The sequence below is a fragment of the Muscardinus avellanarius genome, assembly GCF_963383645.1.
Source record: "Muscardinus avellanarius genome assembly, chromosome: 3".
Classification (NCBI taxonomy): Eukaryota; Metazoa; Chordata; class Mammalia; order Rodentia; family Gliridae; genus Muscardinus; species Muscardinus avellanarius.
In genome coordinates this window covers 11633637-11648604 of record NC_137788.1, presented here as the reverse complement: position 1 = coordinate 11648604, position 14968 = coordinate 11633637, and the positions used below count along the sequence as shown (strand labels likewise).

At 55.6% G+C, this 14968-nt stretch overlaps 1 protein-coding gene across 1 annotated transcript in view; it reads right to left on the bottom strand.

Moving 5' to 3' along the window:
• Nucleotides 1–3789: 3789 nt before the first annotated feature.
• The window catches only part of KAZN (kazrin, periplakin interacting protein), a gene marked incomplete at both ends in the record, with an annotated part of 415307 nt that continues 404128 nt past the window's right edge, over nt 3790–14968 (bottom strand). Inside the window, 5 exons of the mRNA XM_080690664.1 lie at nt 3790–3960; nt 6272–6386; nt 10194–10360; nt 11982–12083; nt 13462–13693. Of these exons, the coding sequence (XP_080546790.1) occupies nt 3790–3960; nt 6272–6386; nt 10194–10360; nt 11982–12083; nt 13462–13693 (787 nt within the window). The remainder of the gene's footprint in view (nt 3961–6271; nt 6387–10193; nt 10361–11981; nt 12084–13461; nt 13694–14968) is intronic.

Below are 14968 nucleotides of genomic sequence, written 5' to 3'. Positions count from 1 at the left end.
GTGACTCATTATTTTTGTGGTACTGAGTATTGAACTCAAGGGTGTTCTACCACTGAGCTACACCCCTGGCCCTTGTTATTTGGAAACAGGGTCTTGCTAAATTGCAGAGGGTGACCTCGAACACGCAATCCTCCCAAGTCTCAGCCTCCCAAGTCCTGGGATTACAGGCGTGCACCACCGTGCCCAGCTCCCACCTCTGACTTCTTAGCATTACAGGTCGTTCCCGTCTCAGTTTCTTCATCTGTGAAAAGGGGTCAGAGTCCCCCACCTCCTCAGAGAGGCTGCTGGTAATAAAAAGTGAAAACACACAGAAAAACACCTGTCAGTCAAGCACAGTGCGGTAGTATTTATTGTTAGTGTTAAAATTTGCTCTGGGATGACCGCGGGGTGTGAGCGGGACCTCGTCTTTTGCACTGTTCTTTATCTACAGCCACGGTCCCTCTGGAGTCGGGGCTCAGGACGGCCTCCCTGACCCCCTCCTGCCCACATCCATGGGTGGTGACACTGAAGCCAGAGGTCGCCCTTGCCATGGGGTTTTTCTCTCCTCACCTTGACAGATCAAAGCCCGCTGGAGCCTGAACACATGGAGTGGAGGTGGCGGGCCTCAGGACACATGGGCTCGCAGGAGGGAGCCACGGGGCCTGAGCGTGCACGCCCGTCTCCCCAGCGCAGGGGTCCTGGGTGCCCCCTGCAGTAAATGTTAGCACTCCAACTTGCTGGGTTTTCCATTCTGCCAAGATCTGACCCTGTCCAGTGGCCGCAAGCAGTGGGGTCTTGTTCTGAGGCCCCTGCATGCTGGCCGGGCCATGGAGGGACCCCCACCCCACTCCATCTGCTTCCTGTGGCCTTGGTCTGGTCACAGGATGCCAACAAGATGCCAGGAGAGGCCCCGCTCAGCCAGGGACACAGGGCCTTGCAGACAGGGTGTCAGGAGGGACCCTCGGATACTGCCAGCTTCCAGGAGGAATATGGGGCGTCTCTCCCTGCCTTCAATCCCCCCCATCCCTGTGCCGAACCCCAAACCCTGTCCTCTTTCAAGGAACCAACACCCAGGGCATACAACAGCTTTCAGGAAAGCACATCTCTCTGGGTGCCGGGCCCAGACGTTGGGCCACCTTAGGGACCAAGCCCAGCACTCGGCTGTCTGGGTGGGATGTGGCAGGTCCCCATCTGTGCGGCTGCTTGGCCAGTCTTTGTCAAGCAGAGACTCTAGGCCGAGTCTCTCTTCCCCGTTCCTCTTGCCTGTGGTGGAACAGAGCTGATATTTAGGATTTTCCCAGCAAAACCTACCTGATCTACACCATGGTGGTTTTAATCCATCAATGAATCCGGTCTCATGGTGAAATCCCAGGTCCAGACACTCACTCGGGTGTTGCCAGGGACCCTGGGTATACTCAGGGTCACCTGTGCGACCCCAGGCCTGCTAACCCACCGCTGCGACCCTCTCTGGCAGTGCTACCCCTGCCAGCGGGTCTCCTCCCAAATGTCCACTTGTTCCTAACAGGAATGAGTCTGGGCGAATGGAGATTTCCGACCAGCCATGGGGTCCACATCCAGGCGCCCTCTGCCACCTCACCTGCCCTCCTGCCTCCCAAGGGGCAGGCTCGCCCAGCCGGATGTGGCGTGAGTGACAGGTGGCACTAGGTTGGAGGGAGGTTTTCCTTCTCTCTGGACTGTGGGCTTTGAAACTTCAGGGCGCTGTGGGTGTTGCGGAAAATCTAGATCCTGGAGTTTGGAACCGTGTTGGAGGCGGGACTTGGTCGCTGGGGCGTGGCTCCGGGGGCGTGGCCACGGACAGTGTTTCCCAGACAGGTTCAGTTCTCTCCCCTGCTGGCATGAGCTGATAAGAAGCTCTTTCCTTCGCCTCCAGCCCTTGCTCCTGCTTGGCAGCCAGTGTAAATGGCCTGGATATACGATAACACAAAAGCAAATAAACTTTTCTTCCTCTAAGCGTGGTGGGTCTTGTGTGTGGCTCACAGCAGTGAGGATGTTTACTGACACACACCCCTCGGCTCCCGAAAGCAGAGAGTCCCCAGGAAGCCACGGATTCCGATGGATGGGGACAGTCACCTGCCCGGCAACTGGTCCTGCGGTTTCAGGTAGAGAGAAGGCTGCGTTTCCAGGGTGGGCTTCAGCTGCCAGAAGGAGCAGGCTTCAAGCTCTCGGTTCCGTTGTGCTTTTCCCATGAGGAGGAGCGATTGGTGGGGTCAAAGGACATGGGCTGGGGTGGTTCTCAGAGGCTGGGACCTACTGCAAGCAAACCTTAAAACAATTTTTTTTTTTTTTTGGCATATGTGGTGCTAGGGATTGAAACCAGAGACATTCTACCTCCAAGCTACACCCTCAGCCCAATTTTATTTATTTGGAAACAAGATCTCACTAGGTGGCTGACAGCCTTGCTAAATTACCAAGGCAGGCTTCGAACCTGCAATCCTCTTGTCTCGGCCTCCTAAGTACTGGGGTTACCGGCGTGTACCACCGCGCCTGGATTAAACCCTGGAAATTTAAACCTTTCATCAGCTGCTTGTGCGAATGCCCTCAGACAGGAAGAGGAGCATCATGGCGCCAAAATGGTCGGCATGACGACGGATGCGCGCGCATACTCTTCCCCAGTCCGCACTCGCAAAGTCAGATGGCCAGCCGGCTGCAGCCCGAGCGCTGAGCCAAACTGCTCTCTGGTGCTCCAGGTATTTCCTGCTCCCCCATTTCTTGGGTCAGGTCCTTTTTTGGGGGGGACTCTAAGAGAGTCTGAACATTAAATATTCTACTCTCCTTTGCACATCCTTCCAACTGTAGCAGCGGGGCAGGAGCGGTCCAGGGTCTGCTCTGCATCATGGATGGAGTCAGGCACATCCCCGCCCACATCACCTCCGCCATCTCCAGAGAGGTCCAAAGTGCGTTATGGATGTTAGCGACTGTTAATGCTCCCAGTGTTCTGGGAGGGACCAGAAGTATTGTAAATGAAGCTGTCGAGGCACAGGGAGGCGGGGCCGCTGGGAGAAAGCCACACAGCAATCAGTGGCGGGTGAAGGAAAGGGCTGGGGGTTCCTTCCACCGGCACCTGGCGGTTTTGCTTTGTGGGATCTGTAACTCGTCAGGGAGCATGCCTACGATGGGGACAGCAAAGGCGTGCTGGGTTATGATGACAAACATCTCCCTGATCTGGGTCCCAAGTTCATCCCCACACTCCAGACAAGAGTCAATGATCCCAGCCCCCCTGGCTCCCGTGGCCCCCATGCCTTTCATTCTGATGACGATGCCAGGGACAGGATGATGCGTTCCCCAGGGCTGCTGCTGCTGAGCCCCGGCCCGCAGGCACCCCTCACCTGCCCCTCCACAGCCACCGGAGGCGGACAGGCAAGCAGCTCTTAGCATACTCACCCCATTAACACAGAGCCACCCACCCCGGTCTGCATTCTCCCGAGAGAGGGAGCGAGCCAGCTCTGGGCTCTGCCATGCTGAGGCAGGGTCCCAAGGGCTCCTCTCAGGAGGGAATGCGGGCCTCTCCACCTTGGCTGCTCTGTCCGAGGCCTGGGAGACCACCGGACGCTCCCTGAGGGTCAGCGTCTGCACGCAGGGCTGGGCACTGGGACTGGGCCGTGTCCTCAGGGCCTGTCTCCTGTCGAGCGGGGCCCTCTGCAGTATCTTCTCTGCAGCTGCAGCAACCCCTTGGGATTCTGCCCGGGAGCGGAGGCCCAGCTGTGGCCCAAAGTGGCTATGAACAGCGGGAGGGCGCCGGGGACCGGCGGCTGCTCCCCCGTCCTGGTCCCCCATATCAGGGCCGGCTCCCTACACGTTGGTGACCTCCAGGCTGTTGAAGCCCTCCAGACGGCTCCGCTCTGGCCGGCCCTGGTGGTCGCTGTCCCCGCAGTCGCAGTCTTCGTTTTGAAGAGAGCCGTAGTCGTCATGGAAATCGGGGTCTTTGTTGCTGAAGCCCCTGCCTATCTTCCCCAGGGGCAGCTGAGGAGAGAGAAAGAAGGCCAAGGGCCAAGGACGGGGAGGCAAGAGACAGGAGGTGAGTGTCTGAGATCTGGGAGAAGTGGCGTCTCTGGTCTAACTGCTGTGTGGCCGAGTAACTCCTTCTGTTGGTGATACTGCCCCGCGCTCAGGGAGAGTGAGAGGGCTTCGTGAATTCACGTCAGGAGAGAATGGGGATGAGCGATTGCCTGCCGGTAAGCAATAAAAATATCTCCCCTCCCTCCTCGCTGGGAGGAGAGTGGAGAACGGGTCTGGGAGAGAATACCTGCGGGGATGTCTAAGCAGGGGTGTGAGGTCCGCTGTGTCCCCAGGTCCAGAAGGAATATTCTAGCACGGCCTGGTGTGGCAAAGAGTGCGGGCTTTGGAGACTTGCAGACTGGTCAGCTCCAGGACCCTACTCGGCCATTTTCAGCTGTGTGACCTTAGTCCTGTCTCCCCCTCTCTCTGAGCAGCAAAAGTGCCTGCCTTTCTCTCTCCCTCCTCCACCCCCTCTTTTGAAGTCCTGGTAAGCACCCCCACCCCCTTTTAAATTTTTATTTTGAAGCTGGACATGGTGGCGGCGCACGCCTGTAATCCCAACACTTGGGAGGCTTAGACAGGAGGATGGCAGGTTTGAGGCCAGCCTCGGCGATGTAGTGAGACTCTTGGTAACCTAGTGAGACCCTGTTTCAAAACAAAAAATATTTTTAAAAAAAGGCTGCTGGGGGTGTGGCTCAGAGGTAGAATGCCCCTGGGTTCAATCCCCAGTACCACACAAAATAAACAAATAAAACATACATACCTAAATAAACTTTATTTTGAGATCGGGTCTTGCTAAGTTGCCTGGACTAGAGTTGAATTTGCAATCCTCCTGCCTCAGCTCCCCTGCCCAAGTAGCTGGGACTGCAAGCATGCGCCACCACTCCTGGCTTGCCTTTCTTTCTAGACTAGTATTTCTCCACTTTAAAAAAATAATAATAATAACTGGGCTTGCTGACGCGTGTCTGTAATCCCAGTACTTGGGAGGCTGAGACAGGAGAATGACAGGTTTGAGGACAGCCTCAGCAAAGAAACGAGATTCTCAGCGACCTACTGGAAAAAAAAAAGGATGGGGGTGTAGTTTGGAGGTAAAATGCTCTTGAGTTCAATCCCGGTAAAACACACACACACACAGACACACACACACACACAGACACACACACACACACACACACACACACCCTTCCCTAAGGAGACTTTTTAGAGAGTTCTTCCTAATTTTGCCGCTATCCTGGAATTTTATGGCATGGATATACTGAACATCTGTTTCCGTGGTCTGTGCTGTTATGTAGACCTGTGCTGTTATACAGTTAAGATTTTTGACCTCCGAGAACTAATTTCCACTCCTCTGGGGAGCCCCCCCACCCCCCCGCGATTGCATGTGTGTTCTAGAACAATCTGGCTTAAAGGGGAAGGCGGTGACCTGCTCACACTCGTACTGTCCTGCCGCAGCAAGATGGCGCCTGGGCAGTCAGCTCCCAGACAGCACAGCGTGGCTGAGCCCACGCGGCCTTCTTGGATCCTGTTCCTGGCCCTGGGTCTGCGCGCCCCACTTGGGCAGACCCAGCCGCACACACCTCCTGCTGTTTGCTTCGGGCCGTCACGAGTTCCTCTCTTGCCACTGGTCACACCACAGAGTTCAAAACCCAAGTCTGGGGTTCTCAGACTTTGGGGTTCACTGGAACCCTGCCTCTGGGCAGCCGGCTGCAAGCACAAGCCACCTTTCCCTGCCACCAGGCTGTGTGTGTGTGTGTGTGTGTGTGTGTGTGTGTGTGTGTGGTGCTGGGGGTTGAACCCAGGGACATTCTACCTCCAAGCTACACCCCCAGTCCTATTTTATTATTGATTATTTATTTTGAAATAGGCTCTCACTAAATTACGGAGGGCCTCACTATGTCGCTGAAGCTGGCCTTGAACCTGCGATCCTCCTGTCTCAGCCTTCCAAGTTCTGGGATTACAGGTGTGCTCCACCCCCAGACTTTCTGGTTTGGAAGCCTGGGGTGGGACCCGGAACCCGCAACCACCCAAGTGAATGGGATGCGGGCCTGTGTGACCCGCACCTCCAGGCTGACAGCGCCAAGCCTCCTGGGTCCCTGTCCCTGGACCGAGCCCCACGCAGCTCCTTCAAAGGTGGCGTCCAGGACCGCTCCCCTGCACGCACCTGTGGCCCTGTGCCTCGCTTTGCCAACGCCTGGCTAGGAGAGGCCAACCCAGGCCCAGAGAGCAGAAAGGCCTTTTTCTATGGTGCGCAGGACTCCGGAGTGCATTGACTTACCCGGCCGGCCTTATACTTGAGGCCGCTGCTGTTCTCTTCCTTCCCAGCCCGGGTGATGCTGGAGGCCCTGCCAGGGGGTGTCCCAAAGCGCTCAGCCTCCCGGAGGCCTGTGGAGCTGGGGAGGCAGCCGAGGGAGGTTCAGTCACCCACTGCCGCCCAGAGACGTGCACACCGGTGACAGCGACCGTAACTGCTGGAGTCGTGCCGGGTGCCTTGAAGGAGCTCAGCCCTTTATAAACGTAATTAACCCTGTAACGAAATCCCCCACCAGCCCTGCCTACAGATGGGAGGATGAGGAGACACAGAGAGGTTAAGCAATTTGCCCAAGATCACCCAGCTGTCAGTGGCAGAGCCAAGGTCCCAAGGTGTCAAAGCCTCGCTCTTAACTCTTCACTCTGCGGCACGACCGATCGGGGACGTGAAGACTGGATGACACAAGGATCCCTAAATTCTGTGATCTGAGAAGGAGCAGGAAAGCCCCCCACTCCGCATTTGGAACCCGTGTCCCCCGCCTGGCTTGGGGCCTGACGCGATGCCCATGTTAGAGTTAGCTATAAAACGTCCCCTAAATAACTCATTTGTCCGTGTTCGGAGTTGACGTCACTGCGTCTTGAGGCGAGGTGCGCAGCCCGCACACCCTCCCTCTCTCTGCCTCCTGCGCCATGCCACGAGACCCGCGGTCCCCGGCCTCACACGGACTGAACCCAAAACAGTAAGAGAATAAGTTACGTGGCCAGGTCTTTAGATTATAGCTGCAAGAGTGCTGGCTGGAATACCCTATCGGTTCTATTATTTATTTATTTATTTTTTGGTGATAGGGTATCTGAGACTTCTGCTAGACTAGGATTTGGCAAACTAAGTTCCATGGGCCAGATCCAGCCGGACTAACTTTGCAAATGAAGTTTTATTTATTGACAGAATCATGCCCGCCGGCTGATGTGTGGTCGATGGCTGCTTTCTCGCTGTAGCTCCCAAATCTGCGCTTATTTACTCTCTGGCCTTTTCTGAAAGAAGTCCGCCCCCACCCCCAGACACGGCGTCCGTGATGAGGATTAAGAACCCGAAGCTCTGTACGCAGTAGGATTTGGTCCAGAAGCCTGGTCTACAGCCAGGAGTCCTGGACTCAAGCCCTCCTTCTCATTTTGGTTTTAGGTAGGCTACGAGATCCCATGGGCTCTACTCCTTCTCTGACTACAGGGGTGGCCGGGCAGGTGTGGCTGAAAGCCTGGCCCTACTGTTCACTGTGCTGTGACTTATTTATTTATTATTTATTTATTGACACTGGGGATTGAACCCAGAAGCATTCTACCTCCAACCTACGCCCCCAGCCCTATTTTATTTTTATTTAGAAACAGAGTCTTGCAGGGTTGCTGAGAGCCTCACTACTTGTTGAGGCTGTCCTCGAACCCGGAACCCTCCTGTCTCAGCCTCCCAAGTGCTGGGCTTACAGGCGTGCCCCACCATGCTTGGCTTGCGGTGTGACTTTTAAGCAAGTCACTCCAGTTCTTTTTGGTTTCTATGTTACCAAACGGGGATCCCAGGAGGAGCACCCCTTGATGTCGCTTTGGAGTTCAGTGGGCCCAATAATCAGCTGTAATAATCATGCATCTTAACATTTGAAAGATGTTACAGAGGAACTGGCCCCAGCCAACTCCACTCAGGAGTCTGCTCTGTAGAGTTCTAAGCTACAGTTCGGCCCCGTGGAGACGGCTCGTTGAGAGAAATGACCCTTCTACGAGGTTAAGCTGCTGGCGTAGTTTAATCTGAAGTGCACCCAAAGGCACTCGAGTTAAATGCCGGCCCCCAACTTGGTGGTACCGGGAGGCGGTGGGACCTGAATGGCAGAGGCCTAGGGGAAGGTCTTTGGGTTTTAGGGGTGTGCCCTCAAAGCGACTATGGGACCCCGGTCTCTTCCTCTCCCCTTTTTCACCTCCTGACCAAGAAGCACAGTCCCCCTATGATGCGCCGCCAGCAGTGGGGCCTTCCAACCATGGGCTGCAAAACCTGTAAAACTGGGAGCTCAAATAACCTTTTGGTCTTTGTAATTTGACCACCATTTCAGGCATTTGTTACAGTAACGGGGAGCTGACCGGCACGGTGGCCTTACAACTGCCGCTGCCCCTGGAAACACACTTTTATGAGGAAGGTCAGAAAAGGGGAGGGTGCAGGAAACAGCGCCGGCTAACTGAAAGCCAAGGGGAGCTAAGTTCCCAAAGCCACGCCGGGCTTCCATGCACCAGGAGGCTTGTCCTGTGCAGGGGGTCGGGGACCAATAACTTTGCTAGTGGCCACTAGTGATCACCCTCCTCCGGGAGATGAAACTCCCAAGCCCAGTGGGGAAAACAGAGATCTGTGCCCCCACAGCCAGCTTTCTCTCACACAAAAGTGTATTCAGTTCCCTGGCTTATAGAATAGCAGTGCTCAAATGAGCCTGGTAGACTCCGAGGGCCCCTTCTCTTCTTCTCACTGAAGAAGAGACAGAGGTCCAAAGTTGATGTATGTCTCGCCCAAAGACACACAAGTCCCCGGTGCAGGGGTGGGATGGAGCTGGGCTTTTGGATCAAGAGTTGAACCACTACCTTCTTACCACGGGTTGTGGTAGGATGGTGGCTGGGAGCTCAGTCCCACTTGGTCCCTTCACCTGTGGCCCCTGAGCTCTGTTCTGTGTAGAGTGGGACTCTAAATGGTGCAACTCTCTCTCATCTGGTCATTTAAGGGTGGAGAAGAGATGTATAAAGCTCTGAGAAGCAGCTGACACAGTAACTGCCATCACGCCGTCCTGCTGTGAGGACACAGACCTGGTTTGGGTCCCCACTCAGCCACCTCTTCCACGAGGTGTCTCTAGAGGAAACGCTTTCCGCTGGGCATGCACAGGTGTCTACAGAACACTGAACACCCATCCTGGAAACTCATCAGAAAAATGGGCAAAGGAGGAATACCACTCCTCAATTCATTCTAGGAAGCCAGTGTTACCCTGAGAGCAAAACCAGCAAAAACATCACGAGATGAGAAAACCGCAGATTGGCATCTCTGATTATCAAGATAAATGCAAAGACCCGTAACAAAAATCCTAGCAAATAGAATCCAACAAGACAAAAAAGGGATTATATACTACAAGCAAGTCAGGTGTGTCCCAGAAATGCAAGGATGGTTCAATATACAAAAAGCAATCATTCTAACTGACTGTGTCAATAGAATAAAACACAAAGCTGGGCACTGCCACTGTCTGGCTGGGTGACCTCGGGCATGCAGCTCTGACCTTTAGAACAAATCTCTCTTCTGTAAAGGAGGTGAGGGAGGGATGGTCAGCTGATCTCGGTGTGGTCAGGAAGATGAGCACTGGTGCTCCTCGCCAGTGCTCAGTAAATGGTCACCTATCCCTAAGCTCATGGTTGTAAGGAAAATACCTGCTAGGCAGGACTGAGCACCTACCTGTCCAGGTGTTCACGCCGCAGGTTACTTTCTAGATGAGGAGACTGGGGTGGGCAGGCTGGGCCAGAAGCACCATTAATATGCCCACTCCTGCCTCTAAACCTTTGTCCCCACAGCTGGAACTGCCACCTCACCCTCGTAGGTGGATGAGAATGACCCTGCCCTCCATAGCCAAGGGCTTTGAGCTTGAAATAGGCTGGATTTAGGACCTCCTAGTCTGACCTTTAGTGAAAGCTGGGGGCTTCTCTGAGCCGCCTCTGCCCTCTTAGGCGATAGGAATGACCCTGCCCACCACACCCAAAGGCTTTGGGATTGAGACAGGCTGGATTTAAGATTTGGCCGCTCCTCTCCTCCTTTTAGTCCAATCTTTAGGGAAAGACGGAGGCTTCCCTGAGCCCCAGGATTCATGGGATACAGAGAGAGATGGGCGGGGTGAACCTGGCCGCATCATCAGCCCACCTGTACCCCACCTGCACAGGCAGGCACTCACGTGGCGGGGTGGAAGATGGCGCTCATCTCCTCCGCCAGGTGTCTCCGCAGGATGTGCTTTCCGCTGGGGATGCCCAGGGCAGTGGCCATGGCCTCGGCGTTGAACGTGGGCTCCAGCACCAGCACAGCACCATGCACGCCGCTGTTGGTCAGGTTGTCTGCGTACTCCTGCGGGCAGAGGTAAGGTGGGGTAGCAAGGGGAGCTCCCAGACCCGAGGGGAGACCTCCCCCATTCTCTGAGCCCAGGTCACCCTCACAACCTCTGGCCCCTAATTATCTGCAGAGCCAATGGTGCACCTGGACCTCCACCCCACTCTTGCTTAGAAGGGTGAGGCTGGCTCGGTGCCCCCCAAGAACTCCCATCCTGGGACTGTGGTCCCCCACCTTTTTTTTTTTTGGTGGTACTGGGGTTCCTGGAAGCCCTTCTACCTCCGGGTTACACTCCCAGACCTATTTTTACATTTTTATTTGGAAACAGGGTCTCCTAAGCCAGCGCACGTGGCTGGCTTCGAACCTGTGCGATCTTCTTGTCTCTGCCTCCCAAGCGCAGGGATTACAAGTGTGCGCCACTACGCCCGGCGTCCCCCACCTTTTTTTATCTTTGGTGCTGTGGGTTGAACCCATTCTACCTCCAAGTCATACCCCCAGCTATTTACTTATTTATTTATTTATTTATTTATTTATTTATTTATTTATTTTTGTGGTACTGGAGATTGAACTCAGAGATATTCTAACTCTAAGTCATACCCCCCAGCCTTATTTTATTTATGTATTTGTGTATTTTTTTTATTTTTATTTTTTTTGCTTGTCTGGGGATGGAATCCAGGGGCATTCAACCTCTGAGCTACACCCCCAGCCCTATTTTTTATTCTTTATTTCGAAACAGGGTCTCACTAAGTTCAGAGAGCCTCACTAAGTAGCTGCGGCTGCCCGTGAACCATGATCCTCCAGTCTCAGCCTCCCGAATGCTGGGATCACAAGTGTGCAGCACCAGGCCCAACTTTTTTTTTTTTCTTTTCAGTACTGGGGATTGAACCCAGGGACATTCTACCTTCAAGCCACATGCTCAGCCCTATTTCATTTATTTATGTATTTATGTATGTAAGTATGTATTTATTTATTTTTGTGATACTGGGGGTTGAACCCAGGGGCATTCTACCTCCAAGCCACACCCTCAGCCCTATTTATTTATTTGCTTATTTATTTATCTATTTATTTATTTTTATGGTACTGGGGATTGAACCCAGGGGTATTCTACCTCCAAGCCACACCCTCAGCCCTATTTATTTATTTATTTGCTTATCTATTTATCTATTTACTTATTTTTGTGGTACTGAGGATTGAACCCAGGGGCATTCTACCTCCAAGCCTCAGCCCTATTTTTTTAATCTTTATTTTGAACCAAGGTCTCATTAAGTTGCAGAGGGCCTCACTAAGAAGCTGAGGCTGGCCACAAACCTAACATCCTCCTGTCTCAGCCTCCCAAGAACTAGGATTGCAAGTATGTGCACCATGCCCAGCTTCTATTTTATTTATTTTGAAACAGGGTCCCACTAAGTTGTTGAGGGTCTCCCTAAGCTACGGAGGCTGGTCTTGAACCTGCGATCCTCTCATTCTCAGTTCCTAAGGACTGAGATTACACGCACGCACCACTGGGCCCAGCTTATGTGGTCCCCTTCTGAATGACTAGATAGAAGAATATTATTCCGGCCAGGCCCGAGCTACCACGTACACAAAAACAGATACCAACTGGCGCCTGTGGTTCCCTGGGGTGTGCAGACCCCCTCACCTTCAGGTCGATGTCCCGCACCCACTTGAGCACCCGCTGGTTGGTCCAGACAACTGGGTCAGTGTTCTGTGTCTCGCAGCGGGCCCTGCGCTCCTGGAGGGTCTGTGGGGAGACAGGGGGCCCAGGGAGGGTGAGGGGCGCACAGAGGGCACAGGTGGAGGGAGGGTGTCCGGCGCTGGCAGGGACCTCACTGTGCCAGGAGGAGGGGCCGCCACAGCTGCTCTGCCAGGCTTCCCTCCAGGAGGTGGGAAGCCCCCCCCCCCGCTTCCTGGAGCGTGGGGCTGCGGGAGGCCCCTGTTCGGTAAACCCCAGATCCCTGACATGTCCCCCAGCTGTCGGGTCACAGGTGCTTGGTGAATATTTGCTGAGGCCCTTCCCAGGGGTGGGGAGCAGGGATCCGGGGGTCTGTCAAGCTCTGGCAGCGAGTGTCACTTGGTAGAAAACACCACTCACGGGGTCTGTAAAGGGGTCGAGCCCTCATGGCTCCCTGGGACACTGACTCCTAGACTAAGTGCCCCTGGGGAGATGTGCCGTGCAGTGGACCCCGGCCAGTTGCCCCCACCCCACAGGGTGCTATTGTGACACCCTACAGCTGTCTTCCCATCACTCTGGGGCTCCCAGGGGCGCCCTGGGTCCTTCTCTGCTCCCTGTGCCCAGGGCTCTGCAGTGTGGGCAAGGTGCAGAGTCAGGTCTCTGTTCCTGTCTTCTGATCCTGGACGGCCCATTCTCTGGTGTCTAGGAGAAGCCACGTGGCCCAGCTCCCTCAGGGCCCTATGGCTTGGACACCTCCCTCCTTCCCCCGGGGGCACTTGTTGGGAGGAGCCCTGGGGGCTGGAAACCATGCCCTGTGCTCTCTGGCTTGGTAGAGCTCAGAACCCAGGGTCACTCAGAATCCAAATTCTTTCCCGCCCCCTGCAGGCCCCTGGTCACCCCCTCCAGGATCCCCACGCAAGGCCGCTGCTCGGAGGCCGCAGCCCTGTCTTCTGGCCTCCACCCCGCTGTTACTTTTGCTGGGCTGCTTTCCCCCTAGGGACTGCTGTGGATCCCTGTGACTCCTAATCTTCTCTGGGTTTTCCCAGAATCCTGGGCTCCCCTCACTGGGACAGTTTCCCACAGTGCTCTCTCTATGGCCGCTCTGTGGACGTCTCTAATGAACATTGGGCTTTCTGGGGATGAGGGATCCCATTTCCCCAAAATTGAGTGCAGGGCATGGCCCAACCAAATAATTGGTTGCTGGATAGATGGAGGGATGGATGGATAGAGGCGGTGGGGGGATGGAGGGAGGAGGGATGGATACATGGATGTGTGGACAGAGGGATAGATGTATGGGTGGTAGGTGGGCAGATGGACGGATGGACAGGTGATGGGTGGATGGAGGGATGGATGCATGGGTGGGCGGATGGCAGATGGGCGGATGGACAGGTGATGGGTGGATGGGCAGACAGCGGGCACCGAGGGGAAAGGAGGATTGTGCGCTCACCTCCCTGCTGAAGTTCACTTGGTACAGCAGCTCGATGCCCAGCAGGATGCTGACCTGGTGGAACTTCTTGGACACGTTCAGGTGTTTCTCCAGGTCCCGCTTCATCAGTGAGTTCAGCATCCGCCCGTCCACCAGGTGGTTCTGGAAGGCCTGGGAGTACTGCGACAGGCCGATGTCGTTCAGCCAGGCCTTGGCCACCCAGTGATGGTCCAGGTCGGCCGCTTTGGACAGGCTGGGGAGGGGAGACAGCGTGAGAGAGCGGGACGGGGTAAGGGAAGTGCAGAAATGGAAGGACAGGCCGGAGCGGGAGAGGGAGGGAGAAGGGGGCAGAGGGGACCAAGAAAGCCATTGAGATGCATCGAGACGGGGATGGGGGCAGAGAGAGGGGGAAAGAGAAGGCAGGCGCGGGGAAGAGGAGAGAGAGACAGAGGCAGAAAGAACAGAAGGGTCAATGGAGACCAAAGGACCAGGGCGAGAGAAACACGCCTACAGACACCAGGAGCGAAAGGTGTTAGCGGGCAGGGGGCTCCCACGCAGAGGAAGCAGCATCCCTGGGCCCCCACCTTCCTGTACCTTCACTTCCCCAGGGCAGAGCCCTGAGACCCATGAAGCCTCCGCTGCTCCCCTGATGGGCACACCCTCCCTGCCTGCACCCCACTGCCCCCTGCTTGGTTAATTTTCCTGTTTGGAGACCATGAGAAGCTTGGGAGGTGGCCACTGCAGGTGTCCACTCGTGGGGTGCCAGGCATGTCCCTGGCCCTGGCCGGGGAAGCTCCCTGGAGGCAGGTGCGAGGCTGCCCTCTATCCACCAATAGGAGCCCTGAACCACATCGCGGCACATCTCGGGGTCAGAACTAAAGCCCACGTTTCTGCCTATTCACGCCGTCCTCAATCACCTCCTCGCAGCCATGTCTCAGACTCCTCCATGTCCCTCTCAGAGCGGCCCCCAGCGCCACACACAGATAATAGGTGCACCGCCACCCTTTTCACATCAAAGTACAGACGCGCTCATCAGGATGGTCCCTCGGCTGTCATTCCTCCGCCCGCCACACGGTGGCAGCCTCGCAGAGGAATGACATCCGCCTCATCCCACCTGCGGAGGGACTGGAAAAGGACGCGGCACAGCGGCCAGGTAAGACTGCGACTTTATCTAAGCGGGAGCCAAGGGCGGGCTCGGAGGGACGGCTGAGTGGCAGGGCAGGTGGTGGTGAGCTTGCAAAGGGACGCTGCCCTCTTCCTCGAGTAGCTGATCCCGCGACTTGCGGCTGCCGGCCCTCGATGGCTCCTCTCCATCCTCCCTCCCTTCATCCCACCAGCATCTGTTGAGCATCTCCTGAGCACCCAGCCTGGGGCAGATGCTCCCCCCCACCCCCTGCGCTCCTCTCTGGGCGATACCCCTTCCCAGGGCTTTGGATTGCTTATGTAAATGAGGATTCTAAAAGCGCGCCTCTCCTCCGAGCTCAGAGCTTGGAGCGCTCTCTCTCCCGGGATCCTCTTCCCTCTCGAA